At 44.1% G+C, this 22,434-nt stretch overlaps 2 protein-coding genes across 2 annotated transcripts in view; both read right to left on the minus strand.

The window, feature by feature from the left end:
• Window positions 1-1,950: 1,950 nt before the first annotated feature.
• Window positions 1,951-13,807, minus strand: MMP27 (matrix metallopeptidase 27). Its single transcript, XM_040460789.1, has 10 exons — window positions 13,620-13,807; window positions 12,581-12,819; window positions 11,349-11,497; window positions 11,131-11,259; window positions 8,007-8,168; window positions 7,711-7,831; window positions 6,255-6,385; window positions 4,815-4,974; window positions 3,730-3,833; window positions 1,951-2,490 (listed from the first exon to the last, which is right to left on the minus strand). Exons 1-10 carry the CDS (start codon window positions 13,719-13,721, stop codon window positions 2,255-2,257), a joined length of 1,533 nt encoding a protein of 510 aa, XP_040316723.1. The 5' UTR covers window positions 13,722-13,807; the 3' UTR covers window positions 1,951-2,254.
• A 3,741-nt stretch (window positions 13,808-17,548) lies between these two features.
• The window catches only part of MMP8 (matrix metallopeptidase 8), a 17,305-nt gene continuing 12,419 nt past the window's right edge, over window positions 17,549-22,434 (minus strand). Inside the window, exons 6-10 of the mRNA XM_040460783.1 lie at window positions 22,111-22,228; window positions 21,233-21,366; window positions 20,511-20,664; window positions 19,269-19,372; window positions 17,549-19,113 (exon numbers count right to left, since the gene is read on the minus strand). Of these exons, the coding sequence (XP_040316717.1) occupies window positions 19,010-19,113; window positions 19,269-19,372; window positions 20,511-20,664; window positions 21,233-21,366; window positions 22,111-22,228 (614 nt within the window). The 3' untranslated portion in view covers window positions 17,549-19,009. The remainder of the gene's footprint in view (window positions 19,114-19,268; window positions 19,373-20,510; window positions 20,665-21,232; window positions 21,367-22,110; window positions 22,229-22,434) is intronic.

The raw sequence follows: 22,434 nt of genomic DNA on the forward strand, positions 1-22,434 counted from the left end.
GTAAATATTTAGGAGTGGTGTCAATAGGTCACATGGTAAGTGAATGTTTAACTTCATAAGGATTAGCCTAGCTGGTTTCCAAAGTGACTATACAACTTTTTATTCTACCTCCAAGAGAGTTCCAGTCACTCTATCTCTTGTCAGAACTTGGTATTTTCAGCCTTTTTCATTTGAACCATTCTGTTGGGTATGTAGTGATGTCTCACTGTGGTTTGAATTAGTGTTTCCTAAATGATTAAGATACTGAACATCTTTTTATGTGGTTATTTGCCACTCATAAAGCAAATATTTTGCTCATTTAAAAAACTGAACTGTTTGTCTTCTTTTTGAATTACAAGAATTCTTTCAATATTCAGGATACAAGTATTTTATCAGAAACATGTTTTGGAAATATTTTCTCCCAGTGTGTGGCTTGAATTTTCATTCTTTTAATATTTTTTGGAAGAGCAAATGTTTTAAATATTGATGAAATTTAATTCATCAATGTTTTCTTTTATGGCTCATGCCTTTGGTGCCCTATCCAAAAATCTCTGCCTAATCTAAGGCCACAGAAAAATTTTTTTTAACTTTTTTCTTTTAGAAGTTTTATATTTCTACTAGAAGTTTTAGAAGCTTTAAGTTTCTACTAGAAATCTATGGTTCATTTTGAATTAATTTTTTTTTTCAACGTTTATTTATTTTTGGGACAGAGAGAGACAGAGCATGAACGGGGGAGGGGCAGAGAGAGAGGGAGACACAGAATCGGAAACAGGCTCCAGGCTCCGAGCCATCAGCCCAGAGCCTGACGCGGGGCTCGAACTCACGGAGCACGAGATCGTGACCTGGCTGAAGTTGGACGCTTAACCGACTGCGCCACCCAGGCGCCCCCATTTTGAATTAATTTTTGTGAACTGTGTGAAGTAAGGATTGAGATTCTTTTTGTCTGTATATATGGGTGTTTGATTATTCCAGCACTAGTTTTCACCAAGACTAGCCTAGTATCTACTATATTCTAGGTATTAAGCTGTACTTCTTAAAATTTTCTTTCTATTTTGAGCATGTGATAGCTCTTTTCTATATCCTTTTCTAATAGGGACCTGGGAACAATGAACTCAAGTTGGGGGGTGGAATGTGGTTGTAGTAATTCCTGAGATTTTCTCTGCATATTTTCTATCAGCTGGTATCTGCTTAACCTATCATCTCATCAGAATCAAATTCAACTGACATCCTCTCATCTTCTGGGTCAGAAAATTCATTAAGAGCTTATTCAAACATTTAGTTTTGAGGGTGTAAAGGTAAAATCTAAGCACTAAGAATTTAGAAACTCAACAAATAAGTGGTGTAGCAGAGAGGACAGGAGCCTTCCACTTATAGGTTTAGGCTCAGGTGACAGATATATTTTCAACATAGGGAGGAAATCTCTAAATTTCTTGTACATGAGATCAGTGTGTGTAAAATCTGATTTTAAGCTCTCTAAGGAATGGTTAAATGCATTGGCCTATGCTTGGGTGGTTGGCTGGAACACCACTTTCCTGCTTCTACTAGTTTCCTAATTGTTGGGGGAGCACCTGTTGTGTAACACCTCCTGGGTTTCTCTAGGCGATCACTCCTCTTTGGCAGGTGGAATAACTTATTTATTAGTGAATTTGGGGTCAACAACTGGGCACATGTGGCTCCATCCTCTTTCTTTCTCTTTGGGCTCCATGCAGCCTATAGAGGGCTCACATTCTTGTGGGGATGTGCTTCTTTCCAGTTCTTCCCACGACTTGAGTCTAAGTATGTCTTATTCTAGAATTTGATATTAGAAAGCTAGCTTGCCCACAGTTACAGTTGCTAACATATGCTCTTTCAGTAAAAAAGGTGCCATTTTGCTCTTAGGATTGAACGTTACTTCTCAGTGGGTTCAGAGCATGGGTACAGACGAGGGTTGCAGTTTATGCGGCTTCTCCAACTGCAAAGGTCCAGACAAAATAGGATGCTAAAGATTGGTTTAATAAATGTCTGTAGTATTTAGTTATTATAAGACACATGGCTTACTTATCCAAGTCCACAAACACAAAGTAGGCTTACGATACAGTGCGAGTTTTGCTTATACATCATAACTTCCTGTAAAAAGAGTCAGGCAGCTCAAAGTATGTGTTGAGTCTTTATGCAATAGATGTTTAGAACCAGGTTGGGCAGCTTACATTCAACAACAGTTCTATTCCACTGTGAAGCACAGTTCAGACGAAAAGACCTCTTGAGGTTTATTTTAGGTCTATGAATTTATTGATAACTATATATATATTTTTAGCACATGAACAATACTGAAAATAAGCAAGTTTACATTCGTACGATAAAACATCTCTACTCCTCCGGAGTGTACTTCTTCCTCACTGACACTAAAATCAGATGATGAGTTTAATGGTTCTTTGCACTGAAACCAAGTATTGGTTTTCAACATTCTGGTAATGTTCTTTGCCTTAGGGTCATATTCAAACTGCTTTGATCCACGGAAGAAATAGAAGAATCCTAGAGAGAGGGGATCATATGTTACCTTGCACAACTATATAATGGTTCCACACTTTTTAATTGAATGGGTATAGAATAAAATAATTGTATATTATGGAGAGAAAAGAACCTTCTACAGTAACAGAGATATATTTTATTTTACTGCTGTCTCATGAAAAACGTTATTTTTATTTTCCCAAGGAAGACGCCAAGGTATGAAACATGAATGTCAAGGGAGTTACCACCTTTCTAGCCAGACTGTGGTTCATGCCAAAGGTTCTCAAACTAGGTTTCAAAACAGTGTCTTAGCGAGCCACATATCCTGTGGACATGGCCTTGGGCCCTACATCCTCATTTTCCTCGAGTCATTCTGCTCCGTTTTAAGTATTAAGGTTTTATGTTAGATTTATCTGCAATAAAAGATGGTGTCACTCGGAAAAAATGTAGACTCCTGCTCACTCCACGTTCTAGGTTATTGTTCATCGTCAAAGTCTGAAGATACATCAGCTACAATGGTACATTAAATTGTGCGAGGTTCATTTAAAACTGTAGATTTCTGGATCTTACCCGCAATTCTAGATCTTTTTCGGAAACTCTGAAGAATTTGTAGTTTCTCACACAAACCCCAAGTGTGCACATTAAACTATGCACTAAATAGTTTGAGAGTCACTGTTCAGTGCATGTGCTTAGTCATTTTTAACACGTAGAGCTGTTCAAACTCTTCAGGGGGTGTCTTTTAGCGACTATCTTGGATCAATGGTAAGTAAAGTTAATTTTGGTACTGTATGCATAGATTTGAAATAGTATAATAGAGAATATCATTTAGGACTTACTAATTCAGTTTGTGAGAATGTCTGCCTGGTTAGAGTTTATTATTACATGTGCTCCAGAATAGTAAAATTACAGGGCACCTGGGGGGCTTGGTTGGTATCTGACTTTGGCTTAGGTCATGATTTCATGGTTCATGAGTTCGAGCCCTGCATCGGGCTCTGTGCTGACAGCTCAGGGCCTAGAGCCTGCTTCGGATTCTGTGTCTTCCTTTCTCTCTGCCCCTCCCCCACTCGTGATCTCTCTCTCTCTCTCTCTCTCTCTCTCTCTCTTTCTCTCTCTCTCTCTCTCAAAAATAAATAAACATTAAAAAATTTTAAAAAAAGAATAGTAAAATTACATTAAAATGGAAACACCTACGTTTCTGTGCTACCTTCTTTCACAGCCAGTAAAGTCTTCCAAGTATCCTAAAAGTTAGGCATTGATGCTTACCTTTATACTGGAAGGCGGCATCAACTCGGAGACCAATTCCTGGGAAGTACTTCACCACCCTCCGTGGGTACCCTCTGTCCATGGTTTGGGTCGCTTCATCAAACCTGGATGCATGGGTTTGAAAGGTTTACAGGGGATCTTTGCTTGGTGGGGAGGACTTAATCCTTCATTGCTTGGACTCAAATTGGGATGTGGAGAGGAAGTAGCCTCTAGGAGAGGAAAACTATCAGGTCGATAATTAAAATAACTACAATAAATAATTACAATGAAAATAATTAAAAACATGTTGGGGCGCCTGGGTGGCTCAGTTGGTTGAGCATCTGACTCTTGATTTCGTCTCAGGTCCTGATCCCAGCCAGGGTGGTGGGATTGAGCCCCACATCGGGCTCTGTGCTGAGGATGGAGACTGCTTCAGATTCTCTCTCTCTCTCTCTCTCTGTCCCTCCCCAGCTCTCTCTCTCTCTTTCTGAAAATAATTATAATTAAAAATATATCAAAGATTATGTTTGGCTGAATTTTTTGTATTGTCTTGAAAACAAGAAAAGATGAGGGATAAAAGCCACATCATTAGGCAGAATGATGCTGTCCTGGGGAACTATTAAATCAAAGTATGGGCCCACAAGAACCAGACTCATAACTACAGAGAACACACTGGTGGTCACCAGGGGAGGGGCGGTGGGTGGGGGATGGGAGAAGAGGTGACGGGGATTAAGGATTGCACCTGCTGTGATGTGCACAGGGTGATGTGTGGAAGCCGGAATTAAAACAAAACAAAACAAACAAACAAAAAAACCAAATAAGGACTCAGCTTGGAGCGTTCACAGGTTTTCACTAGATATGTTTGTTATTGGCAATTTGGTTGGCTTCACAAGCTTTATTATTTCACCTTATCTTTATTTATTTTTTTTTAAGTTGGAGAAAGATCTTCGGACTCACTGACACACTCTTTTGGTGAATGTCATCCACCCACATAATTGGCTTTAGGAAGCCTCTAGGTGAGTTCTATTTCTGCCTGTGTTAAAGTGAGGCTATGTGGATACTTTTCTGCAGAATGAAATGAAGGGGTGGATTGTCTGTAAACTGACCTCCAGCACCAGATGCCCACAAAGAAGTAGGTTTTTCTTAGGCTGTGGTCACAGACAGCCGCATCGATTTTCTTCACGTGTCTTGGGAAGCCAAGTGTATGGATCGATTTGGGATAATCTGGCAAGACTGCATATCCTCTGATCACCCAGAAGTTGTCATCTAGGAAGAGAGAACGTGATTATCTTATCCATTTCCTAGAGGGAAAAAGAGATGTCTAAAGCAGTTTGAAAATAATGAATGTGTCATCTCTCAGGCTCAATGCCTAGAGATTTAGTGATCTTATGTCTCCATTTATTCTTACTGCTTTCATGAGCTGCTTTTATCGTTAGTTTTACACAAATAACATCCATCCACAGTTAATAGTGTTCGTGCACGCGACTGTGCGTGTCAATTGGTTTCACTGTATTGATCATTTCTCTGACACCTATGTTTGCACGTGCTCTCCTAAATTTCAGCCTCCAAGGATTCTCAAAGGCAAGTAATCTGATGAAATCCAGATGAAAAGTAGCAATGCTGAATTAAATATAAGATTCCAGTTAAATTTGAATTGCAAATAAACAGCGACTAATTGGGGGCGCCTGGGTGGCTCGGTCGGTTAAGCGTCCGACTTCGGCTCAGGTCAGGATCTCACGGTTCGTGGGTTTGAGCCCCGTGTTGGACTCTATGCTGACATCTTGCTCAGCGCCTGGAGCCTGTTTTGGATTCTGTGTCTCTTCTCTCTGCCCCTCCTCAACTAGCACTCTGTCCCTCAAAAATAAATAAATGTTAAAAAACTTTTTTTAAAAAACAGTGACTGGGGCGCCTGGGTGGCGCAGTCGGTTAAGCGTCCGACTTCAGCCAGGTCATGATCTCACGGTCCGTGAGTTCGAGCCCCACGTCAGGCTCTGGGCTGATGGCTCAGAGCCTGGAGCGTGTTTCCAATTCTGTGTCTCCCTCTCTCTCTGCCCCTCCCCCGTTCATGCTCTGTCTCTCTCTGTCCCAAAAATAAATAAACGTTGAAAAAAAAATTAAAAAAAAAAAAAAAACAGTGACTAATTTTTGGTAAAAGTATATTCAAAATACTGCAAGGGACATACTTCTACTAAAAACATTATGTGTTTTATCTGAAATTCAAGTAATCTTGTGCTGTTATTTGCCAAATCTGGCGACTGTAGTGGAAAGGGAATATAAAAGGGAAGTGGGTTACCTTCATTTGGTAGAAAAAAGATAGTTTTTAGTTTTTATCATGCAGGTTTCTTTTAGCTCCCGTGCAATTGGGATGATGTTTGTCTTCACAGTCACCGAGAACCCCTGGGTAGTTTTTCTTTACAACAGGAACGCAACGTCACGGCAGAAGCACTCTCCCTTTGGCCCGTGCGTGAATATTATGTTCCTGGTACCAGAAAAGCCACTGACCAGTTCAGGCATCCAGAGACACAAACCGTGATGGGCAACGTTACCTTTAAAAACTAGAATCTTATCTTTGGGGTTCTCATATGCAGCTTGAATATCCGTTGGCAGCAATGGCCAGAACGAAGAGATTAGTTCAAATTCAACGTCAGTGATGTCATAATAGATCCTCCATACGTGCCTGTGTGAAACAAAACCACTTTACACATGCAGCCTATGCTGCAGTGAAAACACTGTAAACCTAGGCTGGCCTCTTATTTAACTGGCTAGCATTCTCATCAGGTAATCTAGAGCTGGTCTCTTATTTAACTGGCTAGCATTCTCATCAGGTAATTCTCATCAGGTAATTTTCCTCGGCAAATTTAGGTGGGTGTGGGCTCAGTTCTACCCTTTGGACGGTCAAGGTCAGGACATGCCTTTGTGCCCACTCTCCTGGGTGCTTAGAGTAGCAACCTACCCACAGAAATGTCAATTCTGAGAGATCAGTGGCCTCATTTTTGCCAAAGCAGCAATACTCAAGATTTGAAGGCAACACCAAGCATTCTAAGAGGAACTCATGGGTCTGATGTTTGCTAGAATGAAGAAATGTTATCAGTGCATGCTATAGTATTTTCTCAGATGTTCCCCTCTGGCTGTAAAGCTCTGAGTCTACGAAGGAGACCCGCAAAGCCCTGACATTCTGTTTCCCTTCCCACACTGGTGATCCCTCCCTGAGACCCCCAGGTGGCCGCAGCTTCTGCTGTGAGGAGCATGTCATCTGAGTGCTGTGTAGTTGTGGGTGGAGGCTGAGAGATCTCAGATACTCTGCCATTGTGCCCATACCCTTGTGAGATGGTCTATGTCCCAATGCTTGGTCTGGAAATACAGTCACGGTACACACAGCTGACTTACTGTGTTGCAATTCAAGTCCAGTAAGTTAAGCACGGCGAGAGAGAGAGAGAGAAAAAGAGAGAGAGAGAGAGAGAGAGAGAAGAGAAGAGAGATTTCTTACTATAGCCACCACACTGAGGCAACATTAAGGAATGGTCTGCTCAGACAGTGTGAACAACTGCCTCCCTAAGTAGGAAAAAGACCTAATTTTTATCATTTGGTGATTTCCAGGGGGTAAATACTTCAACCATGGGCAGTTTCAAGCTACCAAAGTGAGGTGAAGTGGTTTGCAAAAGTCCCCAAAATTTAACAATTGGCTCCTGAAATGGTATAGGTCAGCTTCAGCACCGCTGAGACTGGTATACTATTTGAGCTAAGAAGTCTCTGGAAGTGACTTTACCACACCTTCTTATACAATGGCAATGAAAAAAAAATGCTTATGAACACTTAAAAATTAACTTAAAAAACAAGCAAGAGATACATACACATCATAAAACATTCAAGTGCTATGGGCGGTTATAAAATGTAAAGAAGGAGGAATGTGTTCTCACTATCTGTGATTCTCTCTTCATCCCCAAATCTCTTGGAAAGAAAAATATTCACAGGAAGTTGAGGTGTTTAAGGGAAAGGGTTTACCTGCCTTTAAAGAACATTACTTCTCTGCGCAAAGTGGTGATAGCATCAAAAGTCAAATCAGGGTCACAGGCATGGGGGACAGTGGGTCCCTTTGGCTTAGCAGATGCCTTGGGTAGACTCCCTTTGATGAGAAAAGAAACACCACAGTGAATTAAGAAGGCGTGTGGAAATACCTACAGAAGGATCTTACTCAAGTATTTTCTTCATGGTGATATTTCTAGAAGTGATTTTTTCACTTCCCTTCTGGAAAGCTTCCTATTTAGTTCACGTATATTCAGATTTATGATGTTACTCACCATAGATGGATTGGATTCCGTTGATATCATCCTGAGAAAGCGGGTATTTGTTAGGATCCAGGGAGACATAATTTGGGAACATCAAAGCTGTCTGATCATTGGAGTGCGAGAGCCCCAGTGCGTGGCCAAATTCATGAGCCGCCACAAGAAATAAGTTGAATCCTTAACAAAAACAGAAAAAACATAGGTCTATGGGTCAACCAAAAGGAGAAGGGTTACATCTGAGACTAGGAAGTAACTGAGGGGAAAGAAGAAAAGGCTTGCCATTGCGGGGATAATTCTCATATGCACCATGATGTATCTGGGAAATATTTCCATATGAGTAATTGGTATTAGTCATATCATGGAGAGATATGACCCAGAGCAAGTACATGGCAGGAAGCAGGAGTATCAGAAATGGATCCTATGTAGAAAATAGAGGGGCGCCTGGTGGCTCAGTCAGTTAAGCATCTAACTCTTGATTTCGGCTCAGATCATGACTTCACAGTTGGGTTCAAGACCCACCTTGGGCTCCGCATTGACAGCACGGAACCTGCTTGAGATTCTCTCCCTACCCTTCTCCCTTCTCCTCCCACCATGTGCACACACGCACACTCTCTGTCACAAAATAAATAAATAAATAAACTAAAAAAAACAAGCCACCAGTTTTTGGTTGTTGCTGGGCTGCACTGTATGGGATCACGTACCTCCTACTTGTATCCTTCAGAGGTTCCCTGCTGCTGTTGGATCAAGTCCAAAGATCTTAAATGGCCATTTATGATCTAGTCCCTGCCTTTTTTCCAGCCTCACATTTTATTTCATATTTCATGAGCTAACCATACTGAATCATTTGCATGTCTCATTTGTGCCATAGTCCTTATTTTTTAAAAGGTATTTAAATGTTTACTTGGAGGGGGGCCATGGGGCTCAATCATGATCCATGAGATCACGACCTGAGCTGAAATCCAGAGTCACATGCTTAACCGACTGAGCCACCCGGGCATGTTTCTTCTAATCTCTGTATTTGACCATCTACATTCTGTCTACCCAGAATATTATCTCCCCCATCCTCTGTTTGCCTAGCTCTCCTATTTGTTGCTCAGGAAGCCCCACTAGAATCATCTCCCTCATGAGGTTTCTCTTATCCCTCCACCCACTATCCAGTGTTTCCATAGACTCAGTGTTTAATTGTGTCATAGCACATACGGGACTGCATGAAGCAACCTTTCAGTACAGGGACTGTGTCTTAACAGCCTTTTACTCCTGGTGGTTACTAAACTACCTATCAGTAGCAGGTGCTTAATCATGGTTGCTGGATCTCCAGGTGTTTGCATGAAAGAATGTTTAGATGAGCTCCTGCACAATGCATCGCCCCCCCCATCCCCCGTACTTCCCCATACTAGAGGGCTCGCCATGCATGGTGAAATTGCCTTTTTATCCTGCTGTCTCTCCCACTGGTCTGTAAGGTTCTAAAGATAACACTGTCCTTGGACTTGCAATCAAGCCTGTGGATCCTAAAGAAAAGGCTGAGCCTTCTATGATGGAGCCTTGTCCAATGATGTTTGCACAAAACAAACCTGGACCGGTCAAGAATTCTCTTATGGTCCTTCATGCTTTTGTGCTCTTTGGCCTTTGCTGGTGCCTCTTGTCTGGCTGGCAGTGTCACTGGGTATGCTTTTGGACAAGACGGGACAAGTGACTCATTGAAAAGATAACTCACACTCAGGTCATCTCAATGAATTCCAAACCTTTCTCCTGGTTTTTCAGACACTATGTTGTCCGTGTCCCATTCATCATTTCAGCCTGGCCTTCTGCCACAATCCTGGTACATGAGTTGGTTGGGTTATTCTGTCCAGAACACTCTCTATGCCACTTTGCTTTCTGAGTTCCTGCTTAGCCTTCAATGCAGGCTTGGTATCACTTCCTCCCGTGACCTCTGTGTTTGGGTTCAAATTTCTTTTACATGCTCCTACTACCTTGCCATTGTTTCTTCTATCCCAGTGTTGGTCAGACTGATTTTAATTGCCAGTTGACAGTGTGTGTCCCCTAGACTGTAAACCCCTGAAGGGCAGGGTCTGTGTCTTGCACACTAACATTTACTCCATTTGTACCATAGTGGGTGTGGAGTAAGGGATTTTTGATTGACTTCATTTACCAAACGTGTGGAGCATCTATCACGTGCTGATTTGAACAAACTATGAAATTGACCCACAGACTATCTGGAGTTACTTGGTCAGGACTGAACTGTGATCTTGTATACCACATATAAAGAGAGCCATAGCCTTGCTCTCCTGGGACCCTGGAAACCAGACACCAGACCCAAGGTGACTGGAGTCAATGACAGAAAACAACGGGAAAAATCGGAGAGTTTATGGAGACCTGCTCCTTTGTCGGATGCACACACGTTTTATGCAGTAAAGTTTTAGTGTTTGTTTGAAAAGTAATAAAATATTTCTTATTTTAGTACCAGGCAGGTGTTTAAAAGAAATAAAACCAACACAGTTGCTCTGAAGGAATAGTTTGAATGTAAAGATTAGGGTCAACTTCCTTCGCAGGTGGGCAAGTGTTAGAAGAGGAAGTTCATGCTTTTAAATAGACCTTGTACAGGCCATGAACTCACGCACCATCCTTCGATGACTAACTCAAGATGACCACCTCCCTAGAGTCTTCTTCAATCTGGAAGCCACAGATGACTTCTACTATCGGTATAACACACAGCACACTGTGCCTTGTGGGGTGGTTATGTGGTCTTGGCCTCGCACCACACAACATCATGACCTCTGAAGGGCTGGAAACTTTCTAGTACAATTTTGTGGTCCGTCCGATGCCTTGCACAGTTCCAGGCACATGGTGGACCTTCAGGCGTTGTGGGTGAATGAATGGATGTACGAGCACAAGAAGAATGCGCCGATCACAGCAGGATGAGCAACTTTGGGAGGGTGTTGTGTGGATGAGGCTCTGACCTGTACAAGCACAACTGTCTGAAAGGATACTGAATACTTTCATCGATGTCATCTTGGAATATGGGAAACTGGGGTGGGAGGGGGCGGAATTGAGAAGTAAAAAGCAACTAACTGCACAGCTATTCATTCCAGGGATTGTGCGGAATGATAAAATTTTTGTCCAGGAAGAAGATGGGACTCACCTGCTCCATCCTTGGTCCAGTTTTCATCCTCATCAAAGTGAGTGTCTCCACCTAGACCCAACCCGGGCGGGAAGGCGTGGCCAAGGACCCCCAAGGGGCCGTCGAAGTAACGAGGACACCGACCGTGGACTGAGACACAATTCACAGGGGAGAAGGTCAGCCTCTTCAAATCTCCAGAGATGAAAATAGGCATACTTTTCTGTCTGCTGTACCCTTACCTCGGGTCCTAAAGGCAATCATGATGTCTGCGATCCCCCTGGAAGTCTTGGTGAATGTTAGTGGAGTAACCCTGCTCCACACTTCTAGGCCATTCCTGATGGCCTCGTCCACGTCTGCTCGTGACATATCTGGAGTGTAGTTTACGATTCTTAAAAATTTCAAAAATAGACCAATTGGTTACACATGCACATAGGCACACACAGACACAAAGAAAATCATTTCTTATCGATTGTATGCTGCAGTGACTTCTAGTAGTGTGCTATTGTTGCACATGTATCATACTTTTCTACGTTCACAAAAGCTATACAACCCAGTCCTCCCATCTGCCCTATTGATCAGCTAGTCTTCTAGCACTTTACAAATGAGGCTCAAAGAGGTTACATGACGTCCTTAAGATCACCTCCCAAGTGGGAGAGCATTAATGTCATGTCTGTGCTTGCTGTAGACATGGGTGTATTACACAAACATTTTAAACAGATTGGAGGTTTGTTTTCTCAGATGCCTGTGGAAATCAGCCTTGAGCATGTGTCTCAAGAGTCTCCCTTGAGAGCCTTAAAGAATTACTCACTCAGAAAAAGATTTTCCTCTTGTTTATACTCCCTATCTTGCCAAACCTAGTTTTATTTTAATTCCTAAGACCCAATACAGTGAAGGAAGAACTAATCCTCTCTAGGGTCTATCAAGAGGGCCCTAGAGCAAAGTCAAGGCCACTGACTCATGTCAGAAGCACGCTTCATCCTCTTCCTACCAATGACCAGCCCCCTTTTCTTGACATGCCTGAGGGCAAACTCCGTACTTCACACCGGGGTCCATCTGAGACCCCAAGGCTCTAACCCACCTGTGTCTGTGACATGAACTGGCTGTGCCCCAGGCTCCTCCCATTCTCTGCTGATCATACTCCACCTGCACCTTCAGCCATCTGCAATCAGATGGCGGTGCTTCTGGTCCCGCCGAGGAAGCGGCCGAGGCCAGAGACAAAAGCAAATCTGTCAGAGCCAGTCTGCTGCTAAGACTGACTATGGCAAACAACCTTCTGTTTCAGTGTCTCTGAGGTGGTCCTCAGAGTGGTGCCGACGTCCCAGTTTTGTGGGGAGAATTGCTATAAGTGAGATCTGGGAAGGGCCATGCACCTAGCAGGTGCTTGGTAGAATAAACTCGTATTGTTATTGTTCCTCGTAGATTATACCCCAAGGTCTTGGCTTAGGGGGAAGTGAGTTGGCGGAGTCATTACCTGTATGTGAGGTTGTGTCTCCTCCACCCCGGGAGAGTGTAGCCATACTGACCCACATCAGGCACGCCACACCTGGGTGTCGTCATGATTGCAAGAGTGTTTGAGTCCAGCTGTCCAGTCACTGTCAATCCAAAAAATGCTTGCATTTCCCGAATTTTGCCATCTATGAGAGTCCTGTTCTTGCTTTGAACAAGATGACTCCCTTCTATTTCAAGAGAGTAGAACTGGTTGAGATATGCCTGGCCAAAGGGACAAAAAAAAGAAAAAAAAAAGGCACAGACTACAAGACAGCAGATCTGTATCTCAGGATAAAACAAAATTGCCTGAAACCCTTTTGGGCAGTGGTGGGGGTGGGGGGAGAAAGAAATAAGGAGCCAGGGAAGGAAGGAGCCAGACGGGGAAAGAAGAAAGGAAGGAAGGAGAGAGTCACCCTGTGTTTTCAATTTTCAAGAAGTGGCCGAGCTGTGTGCGACCAGAACCTTCCAAAGCACACAGCCTGTCATGCTCCAAATCTCCACAGAGGACGATCAGCTTCTTCTACGTGGTAAATGACCACACATCTTACCCATTTCTGCTGTTACTTTCATTTATACTCCCTATAAATTTTGTTTCCTTGGGACAAATTCTAGAAGAGATACATGGTTTTTTCATTCGGCAAATTTAATTAATTTAACCAAACATGGCAAACTCACAGGACTGATCTTTAGAGGGAATGTCCAAGGCAATGTCTCTTTCATGCATATGGGGGTAAGCGGTCTAGAGTTAGAGCTGGGCCCCCCTGGTTGTACAGAGATGTCCATTTCTCCCAGGGCCGCCCTCTTGCTCCTCCCTCTGTCTTTACTTGGAACCGTCATGAGAAATGGTGGCAAATCTCCTTCCCCACCCCCATCCCACCCCGCACACGGTTACTTGGTGTCCTTGGAGCTGGGGGAAAGTCCAGGAATCTTTTGGAGGAATTTGCTGTCTTTTTAGGTTCCAAGACAATCGGTACAATTCATTTTTTACAGATAGCCGACATCAACATTTATGGGGACAGTACCTGTGCCAGGTGCATGGGCTCCTCAGGGTCCATCTTTCGGGCTGTAGGAAACGCGGAGCAAAACGTCACACAGAGCAAAAACAGAAGCAGAAGGCTCTTCATTTCTCTCTCTTTTCAGTTGAAGCCTGTCTCTGTTGCCACAAAATTTAGAAAACAACAGTGAGACGTGGCATGAATTGGCTTGTATCGTTATTTAATTCGTAACAGGCAAGGACCACTTGCCATGAAGTGTGTCATGATATGCTTTTTTTTCCCCCTTAGGTTGACTTGATTTTGCAATCATGATCTGCAGTTTTTTGTTTTTTGTTTTTTTTTTAGTAAACACAATCATTGCTCGTTACTGAATTGAATAGAACACCAAGTCGGCCTCCAAGTTACTTTTGTCCTTGTGAAGTTGGGAGGTTTTCCTATGTTCGAAATTCTTGAGAGCTTATGATTTTCTTTTGAACGAACCTTCTGAATATCTTGGATAGAAAGGGGTCGTGAAAGGACACGGGACTCAGGAATCAGATTACGCTAATTAACTAGGACAAACTTCACATGTTCTTTGGGCACCTGTATTTGCCTGTCGCCATAAATGGAAGCATGAAGAAGATACTGTTCCAATCTTGTTGGAGAATTCAGACATACACAGACGTGAATGCCAGACACAGGCAAGTGGCAAAATGTACAGGGAAGATTCCAGAGCTTGAGAAGGGTAGGGGGAGTGGGTCGCTGTTAATGGAGGTCCTGGCCGCAACAGGCAGGTGGGGCTTCCACTGCGTCTTGAAGAATGGGTAGGATTTGAACCCCAGAGAGGATGTGTGGAGGGAGGCCATAGGAAGCAGGTAGCACAGCAGAAATGAAGCGCAGGAAATCATGCCGATGGGAGCAAATACATGTGTAGACAGCCAAGCGAGATGGGAGTGGTTGGTCTAAGAAAGAGTGCCAGGAAAATGAATGTTTGCAATCTTTTCATGCCTCAGGATGTCCCTCATTCCATCCTGACACTTGATCGAGGGTGTGTCCGTAGAATTTCAGGCTGAAATAAATTTTCTTTAGAACGTGGAAGGTAGTCTTCCCTTGTTTTCTAGAATGTGCTATTGTTGCTGGGGAGTCTTTTGTTCTGATTCTGGATATTTTTGCTTCTGAAAAATGTTGGAAATATTCTCTTTATGCAGATATCCTAAAATTTCACAATGATGTCTTTTGATGTGGTTTTCCTTTTTTCTTTTTTTCTCTTTTCTTTTTTGCGTTAACATTGCTGGGCGTGAGCAGTCCTGTCATTATGAAAACCTCAAGGGCACGTTCCTACGTTATTTGGTAATTTCTTCCAACCCGATTTTCCTTCCTCGTTCTGGAATCCATATATCTATCGGACCTCTTGGGTTGAATCTCTTTGCTCCTAATATATCTACTACCGTTTTCTGTCAACATTATTTCCCAGCCCAACAATTATGTTTCTTATTTCAGCTATATTTTTAGTTTCCAATGTTCTCTGAATATTTTACTTTTTCTTTTTCTCACATTTTTAAGGGGTGTTTGGATGTAAAATATGGCTTATCTTTTGAGAGCTTATAGTATTTTTAAGTTTATCTTGACATCTTTTACTCCCAGAATTGTCTCTGTTTCTTCAAAGTTTCTTTCTGGGTGTCTGTGTTTAACACTGGAAAATGTTCTCCCATGTTTGGATCCTTTGTGCCGTGCCATCTATTCAAGAACGAGAGAGCAGAGAGCTGCCGGGAGGCTCTGGGAGCACGGCCAGGACTTGTGAACCGACGACCCTCCCTGCGGGGAGGTGGGGTGTGCTCCAGACACTTCGTGTGATGCATTAGTTGGGATAAGATTTGGTTGAACATACGAGAACCCAAGGTGACGGATGATTCATAAAATAAAAGTTATTTCTCGTTCACATAGCAGAAGCCCGGGTTGGGAAGGGCAGGACCTGTCTGACAAGTCCCCACCCCGAGGACGCAGGCAGCATCCACATCAGGACACTTCTCTCTCCGTGCAGCGCTCCGTGGTCCAGGCAGCTGCGTAGGCTCCGACCATTGCGTCCGCATTGCAGGGAGCAGGAAGGGGGACGGCAGAGAAAGGAGGGTCCCCGTCTATTTCGAGAAGCCCATGCAATAATCTGCTTATGCATTTTGGCAAGACGTGAAACACTGGCCCCATCTGGCTATAAAGACCACGGCACCTGGTCTTTTAGCTGAATGCGTTGCTGCCTCCAATCCAAGTGGGGTCTTAGGAGGTGGAGCAAGGTCACGGAGGCTCTTAGCAACGTGTGCCACCTGGAGATTTCTACAGTGTCACAATCTATAAAGCTTCCTTCTCGGGCTGTTACATCTCTCCAGAGAAGTCTTCTCCAATTTCCCATCGTTTTAAGCCCCCACCAACAGACATGGGAGACGTCTCTGGCACCCTTTCTGCTTAGTTCCCAGGGCACATGACGTCCAGGAGCCGCCTGTGCGGGAGGGAAGTGGAGGGGGAGCGCGCCGGCCTCCCAGCCCTTCGAGATGGGAACAGTTAAACGGGAGTGGGTTGGCTTCTCAGGGGGTCCAGCTGGAATCGAGCCCAGAATGCCCATCAGAGGAAACTTGATCACACGTATGTGTACTGGCTTTTCTCGTCCACCTCGGGCTGCCTGCCTCCCCACTCTGGCTTCCCGGGACCACGTCCCCAGTGAACTAATTGCAGCAACATCTGCACTTGGGCTTTGGTTTCAAAGAAATTTAAAGGAGACAAAAAAATAATCTCATCAAGTTCTAAGCTCAGGTTCTGGCTGCTCGTAGGCTAAACTTCAGTTTAACCGCCAGAAAATACCACGTATTGTCCAGAAGAGAACTAGAAAATGAGGAGCAAGTCTGCAATTCTTTGTTTCACTTCCTATAGCTGTCCGCTTCCTAGGACCCTGTGAAATATGGTTAAAGAAATAACAAGGAACTCAGTTCTGCTCTCAAAGATGTGTAGGTGGGCCAAGAACCTCTCAGAACTAGTTAGCGCACCAAGCAGGGGTTCTGAGAGGAAGCTCCTACCTCCATGCCCGAAAAAACAGACGTTAACAAGTCTTGGGAAATATAATGGTCTGAAATGGACTCTAATGTTAAAAATGAAACACTCTGTTCCGGGTGACTCGGTTGATTAAGCGCTCGAGGCTCCATTTTGTCTCAGGTCACGATCTCACAGTTTGGGAGCTCGAGCCCTGCGTCAGGCTCTGCATTGACAACACAGAGCCTGCTTGGGATTCTCTCTCCCTTGTCTCTGCCCCACCCCAGCTCTCGCTCTCTAATAAATACACCTAAAATTTTTTTTTAATGTTTTTATTTATTTTTGGGACAGAGAGAGACAGAGCACGAGCAGGGGAGGGGCAGAGAGGGAGGGAGACACAGAATCCGAAGCAGGCTCCAGGCTCCGAGCGGTCGGCACAGAGCCCGACGCGGGGCTCGAACCCACGGACCGTGAGATCGTGACCTGAGCCGAAGTCGGACGCCCGATCGACCGAGCCACCCAGGCGCCCCTAATAAATACTTTTAAAAAAATTAAAAAAAAAAATGAAATACTCTGTTCTTACAGGTTCTTTTGCACTTGTTATATTGATGCAATGAATTCCTCTTCTCTCTCTCTCACTTTCCCTAGCACAGTACCTGGGGCATGTCTGCGATTACTTACTGTTGAATGAACGAACGAATGGAGTGACGGTACATCCTACTTTGTTTTCTCATCTCGTAAAGTAAGTTGAGAAAAACGTGCTGACATATTTGAGGGAATTTGTAAAGAAAATCGGATCTGTACAAAATATTTTGTAAATGAAAAGGGTATCTGAAAGATTAATGTCAACGTAATAATTCTGGTAAGACAAGAAGTGCCTGCAAATATAAAATCTGCTATTCCTTTTCATACTTTATAGGAACCATGTGGTAGCATCTTAAGAAATTATGGATCACAAGTCAGTCATTTAATATATTTATTTTAAATGCACTTAATAATTTTTGAACCAGAATAAGATACCAAATTCTACTAATTATCTGCGGGATTTCAAAACTAACAGAATAAGAAAATAGAATGTGCTGGTAATAAATACAGTTTACAATGCACTCATTTAACGTGTAATAATCTGCGTTACGTTCTAACAACTGCCGATATGGTGTCCTAATGATCTTGATATCTTGGTTGGCCAGTATGGTCCCTGAAGTCCTACAGTTCTTGGTGGGAAAGAACCATTATCAAATGTATGCATCCAAGCTCAGTTTAATTTAGTGAGCTCACAGTATTTTGTGCCCAGCACTATTGTGTTGGTGCAGTAAATCCCACTTACTGGTAGCAGGTGCCCCCCAGAGTATCCCTGGAAAAAAAGAAATGGGGAAGAAGAAATCCAACTACTTAGCCCTTTTGCTTGGAATCTAAAAGGACAGAGCAGGGAGGAGGCGGAAGAGAAAGTGGTACCGCCCTTCTAGCTCCTTTCCGGGGGAAGGCGACAATAATCAACTTTGTCATTTTGTGTTGACTCATTTTCTCAAGTGCAGATGTTCTGTCCTGGCTGCTGGACGGACTAGGGCTGCCAGAAGGAAGCATCACAAACTTGGTTGCCTAAAAAACAGTTTATTCTATCACAGTTCTGGAAGCTACGAGTCTAAAATTGAGGTGTTAGGAGGATAAAATTCTTTTCTCTGAAGGCTCTGGGAAGGATCCTTCCTTGCCTCTTGCTGGCCTGTGATGGGTGCTGGCCGTTGTTGGCATGTAGATGCATCATTCCAGGCCCTGTGTTACCTTCACGTGACCGTCCCCCTCAGTGTGTGCGGGGACCCTCTTCTTCCGGGGCCCCCCTGCTCCAGGATAACTTCATTTTAACTAACTGCATCTCCAAAGACTCTAGTTTCAAACAGGGTACATTCATAGGCACCTAGGACTAGGACTTCAATATCTCTTTCTTGGAGGGACACAGTTCAACCCACCACATGGGTCAACAGGATTTTTTTCCAGGACTGGAATATAGCACCACGTTTTCAGTAAAGGCAAGAGGTTCTGTTTACGTTGCTCATGAGCTCTATGTCTCACTGGAACCCAGTGCTGAACGGTACATAGCAGATATAATTAAGACATGTTTAAGGAGCCTCAGGTATATACGAGCATTCTAGAAGTCGGATGAGTAGCAACATAGTGAGCACTGAGGTGACCAGGAAGGCTTCATCTCCTCTCTTGAGCTGGAATAGGTGAGAACTAAATCAGCCCTGTAGACGGTGGACTACTCCAAATGCATTTTCACGGAAGACAGGCCCAGTGAGGACAGTGACAGCAGGCATTACTTATGGGAGAGAAAAGTATAAACAGGACACAGTAAAATGAATTTGCAAACTAGACTTTCCTTCCATTCGCAGGAAACTGATGCAGACACGTGTGACTTTGCTTCAGGGTTATCTGCAGTTAAGCCATCTGTTGCTTCTATGAACCCTAGTAATCCTGTGAGCGCTAAGATCAAACGCATAATACGTGGGTCCGATGAAGAAGAGGAAGACGTCTGCCCGAAAAGCAAAAAAAGATCAAGGGTTGAATTAGCTTGTAGAAGGTCTTAGACATTTTCAATTAAAATTGTTCCGATACAACACTGAGACGTAAACGTGCTATTTTACGACTGTAAACAAATTTATTATCAGGGTTTTTTTTTCTACTTACGATTCTGCTGGAAAACTGCATCAACTCTACTTTCTATTCCTGGAAAGATGCTTGCTATGTTTTTGGGATAACCCGTTTGCATGGACTGTCTTTGGTTATCGTATCTGATGAAACAAAAATGTCCCATGTATCAATATAGTATGTAATGATAACAGTTTTATTTAAAGTGCAGATACTTTACAAAGTGCCTTCACACATATTTTCTCATTCAGTCTTTGTTATGTCTTATTTCCTGGGCCTAAGAATGGTTAACTTTTTTCTACCTAAGGGCACATTCCTATTTAGAAAATAGGTGGGTCGCATTAATTCTAAAACAGGGTTTTGATTGCTAGCACAATGTTATTTTCTTTTTTACTTATTTTTATTTTTTTAATGTTTGTTTATTTTCAAGAGAGAGAGACAGACAGACAGAGGGTGACTGGGGGAAGGGCTAGAGAGAGAGAGGGAGACACAGAATCTGAAGCAGGCTCCAGGCTCTGAGCTGTCAGCACAGCACCCGACGTGGGGCTCGAACTCAGAAACTGTGAGATCACGACCTGATTTTCAAAAAGAAAAGCTTGTATTCCCTGTGGATTTACTTAATTGGTGCATAACCAGCCTTCCTCCCTTCCCTCCTCCTCTTCCCCCTCCCCCCCTTCCCCCCCAGTAGTGAGGTGATAAGTCCAATGTGGACACCACATTTTTCAGGCTATCCAAACAGCATTTTCTTGAGTGTGTTAGAATTTAACTCATAACTGGGGCGCCTGGGTGGCGCAGTCGGTTAAGCGTCCAACTTCAGCCAGGTCACGATCTCGCGGTCCGTGAGTTCGAGCCCCGCGTCGGGCTCTGGGCTGATGGCTCAGAGCCTGGAGCCTGTTTCCGATTCTGTGTCTCCCTCTCTCTCTGCCCCTCCCCCGTTCATGCTCTGTCTCTCTCTATCCCAAAAATAAATAAACGTTGAAAAAAAAATTTAGAAATTAACTCATAACAGAATTAGCCTTTTTCTTTGCATCCCTTCCTGGGACCATATTAAGGTTTGCTCTGTTCCCTTACATAGAATCCTCAATACCATTGTGAAGCTTTTTGACTTCATAAAAATGACATTTTCAAAGGCCATGGCAACACTGATGATTTCATGAAAATAAAATGCCTATGAAAGATCACCTGGGTTTTTTTTAAACCCCCAGATGGCTGGTTGTTAGTGGTTGTAGACAAGGTAAATACAGATTTCAACCTCTAGCCAAAAAAAATAGTTTACCTTACCTCCAGAACTGGTTGTTTACAAAGAAGAAGGTTTCTCCCCTGTAGTAAACAGCGGCATCAATTGCGCGGACACTGCTTGGGAAGCCGTAGTTTGAGATGTCCTTGGGATAACCTGGCTCAATGTCATAGCCACTCAGAGCCCAGTACTGGCTGCCTGCCAATGATTCAGGTTTTACGTTAGATAGGGTTCTTCCATTCCTCTAAAATCGATACCACCTCTTGGTGTAAAATCATCACAGAAACAGCAAGGGAACAATAGTCTTTAACGGACAAAGGTGGTCAAGTTCATTGGGCTGTAATAGCCTCAGTGGTTCCCCAGCACCTACAAAATTTCCAGCATCTCAGCCTGACATTCAGGGCCTCACAGCTGGGTCTTTCCTACGTCCTGACACTCCTATGCAGAGACTGTATTAGAGCCTTGGGGACTCTGAGAACATTATACTGGGGATGGGGCTGACAGAGCACTCAGGGGGTCTAGTAAGGTTTCCTCAGTTTGTAGATGGGGAAACTGAGGCCTGAGGAGGGAACAGCTGCTCAAGTGCACACAGTGGTTATCGGCAGGAACTGGACCCAACCCGGGTCTCCTGACACAAGTCTGGCCAGCATAACCTGCTGTCATCGGCTCACCTCCTCTCAGCTGGGGTGGGGGTGGGGGGAGCTGCAGAGAAGCCTTCCCTTCCCTGCAGGGACAACCTAAATAAGATGAAACCGTAGGCAGTTACCTTTAAATAGGAAAACTAGGTCCTTGTCCGAGTCCTCGTACGCGGCCTGGATGCCGTCTGGCAGGGCCGGCCAGAACAGAGAGATGAAGTTGAGCTCCACCTCTGGCATCCGGGGGTGCCTTCTCCAGAAGTACCTGGCAGAGCACAAAGGACAGGACCGCATGCGGTGGCCCGAGTAGGCAGCTTCTCTGTGTCCTGCACCAGTGCAGCCCCTACCCGGTCCCTGAGAGGGTGGGACGGTTCCCAGCACGGTGACCAGCACAGGGTCGGGGCTTTACGGGATACCATTCATGGGGGGGGGGGGGCCGCTTCAGTGCTTAGGGGAGGTCACAGGCATGACCTTATCTGATTACATTTTGTCCTGTCCCCTCCTCACACCCTGACAAGTCTCATTGTATTAGTCTCGTTGTCCCTACAGAAATGACTGAGAATATCCAGAGTATTCCAGCAAAAGTGGTACAAGTAGGCCCAGCCTGTGGTTACGCAATCACAAAGCAGCCGATGGAAAATTGAAAAATTCAACCAGGGAGATGATTTGCCCTCAGCTTATGAAGGGATAGCTCCCACTTACTGGCCTGAATTTGGGTGGGTGGGACAGGGTGAGGTTTTGTGTCTAGTAAACCCACGTGTGGCGCCCGTGTCTGGGATACTATCACCAACACATGAATGTTTATGCCTGTTGGAGGGTTTCTTTCTTTTTTTAAAAATTTTCCTGGATGTTTCGAGTGACCCAGAAAACACAGCCCTTTCCAATGGGGGGCACGTGCACAGAATTCAAAGGAAAAGCTGAGTAATGTGCAAAGTGGGACTTGATTAGAAGCCAGTTCTAAGTTATGCCAGGAAAGTCAGTCAAAGGAAGAAGCAGTTTAATGGCATACCTGTCTTTAAAGAATAAGGTTTCTCCACGGAGTGTGGCAATGGCATCAAATGTCAGTCTGGGGTCACAGGCTGTGGGTGTGCTTGGTCCGGTTGGTTGGACAGGGTTGTTTGAAAGTCCTTAAAAAAGGAGGAGGAGGAGGAGGAGGAGGAGGAGGAGGCGGAGGATGAGGAGGAGGAGGAGGAGGAGGAGGAGGAGAAGGAGAAGGAGAAGGAGAAGAAGAAGAAGAAGTGGCAGGAGGAGGAGGAGGAGGAGGAGAAGAAGAAGGAGAAGAAGCAGCAGGAGGAGGAGGAGGAGGAGGAGGAGGAGGAGGAGGAGAAGAAGA

Source organism: Herpailurus yagouaroundi, unplaced genomic scaffold, assembly GCF_014898765.1.
Source record: "Herpailurus yagouaroundi ecotype Mexico unplaced genomic scaffold, PumYag 251, whole genome shotgun sequence".
NCBI lineage: Eukaryota > Metazoa > Chordata > Mammalia > Carnivora > Felidae > Herpailurus > Herpailurus yagouaroundi.

Coding starts and splice junctions, on each gene's coding strand:
- MMP27 (XM_040460789.1), bottom strand. CDS start 13,721: ATGAAGAGCCTTCTGCTTCTGTTTTTGCTCTGTGTGACGTTTTGCTCC. Junction 11,498..12,580: donor AGACACAACCTCACATACAG/GTAATGACTCCG, acceptor GAAATTTTTAAG/AATCGTAAACTACACTCCAG. Junction 8,169..11,130: donor CTGGACCAAGGATGGAGCAG/GTGAGTCCCATC, acceptor GTTTTTGTTAAG/GATTCAACTTATTTCTTGTG.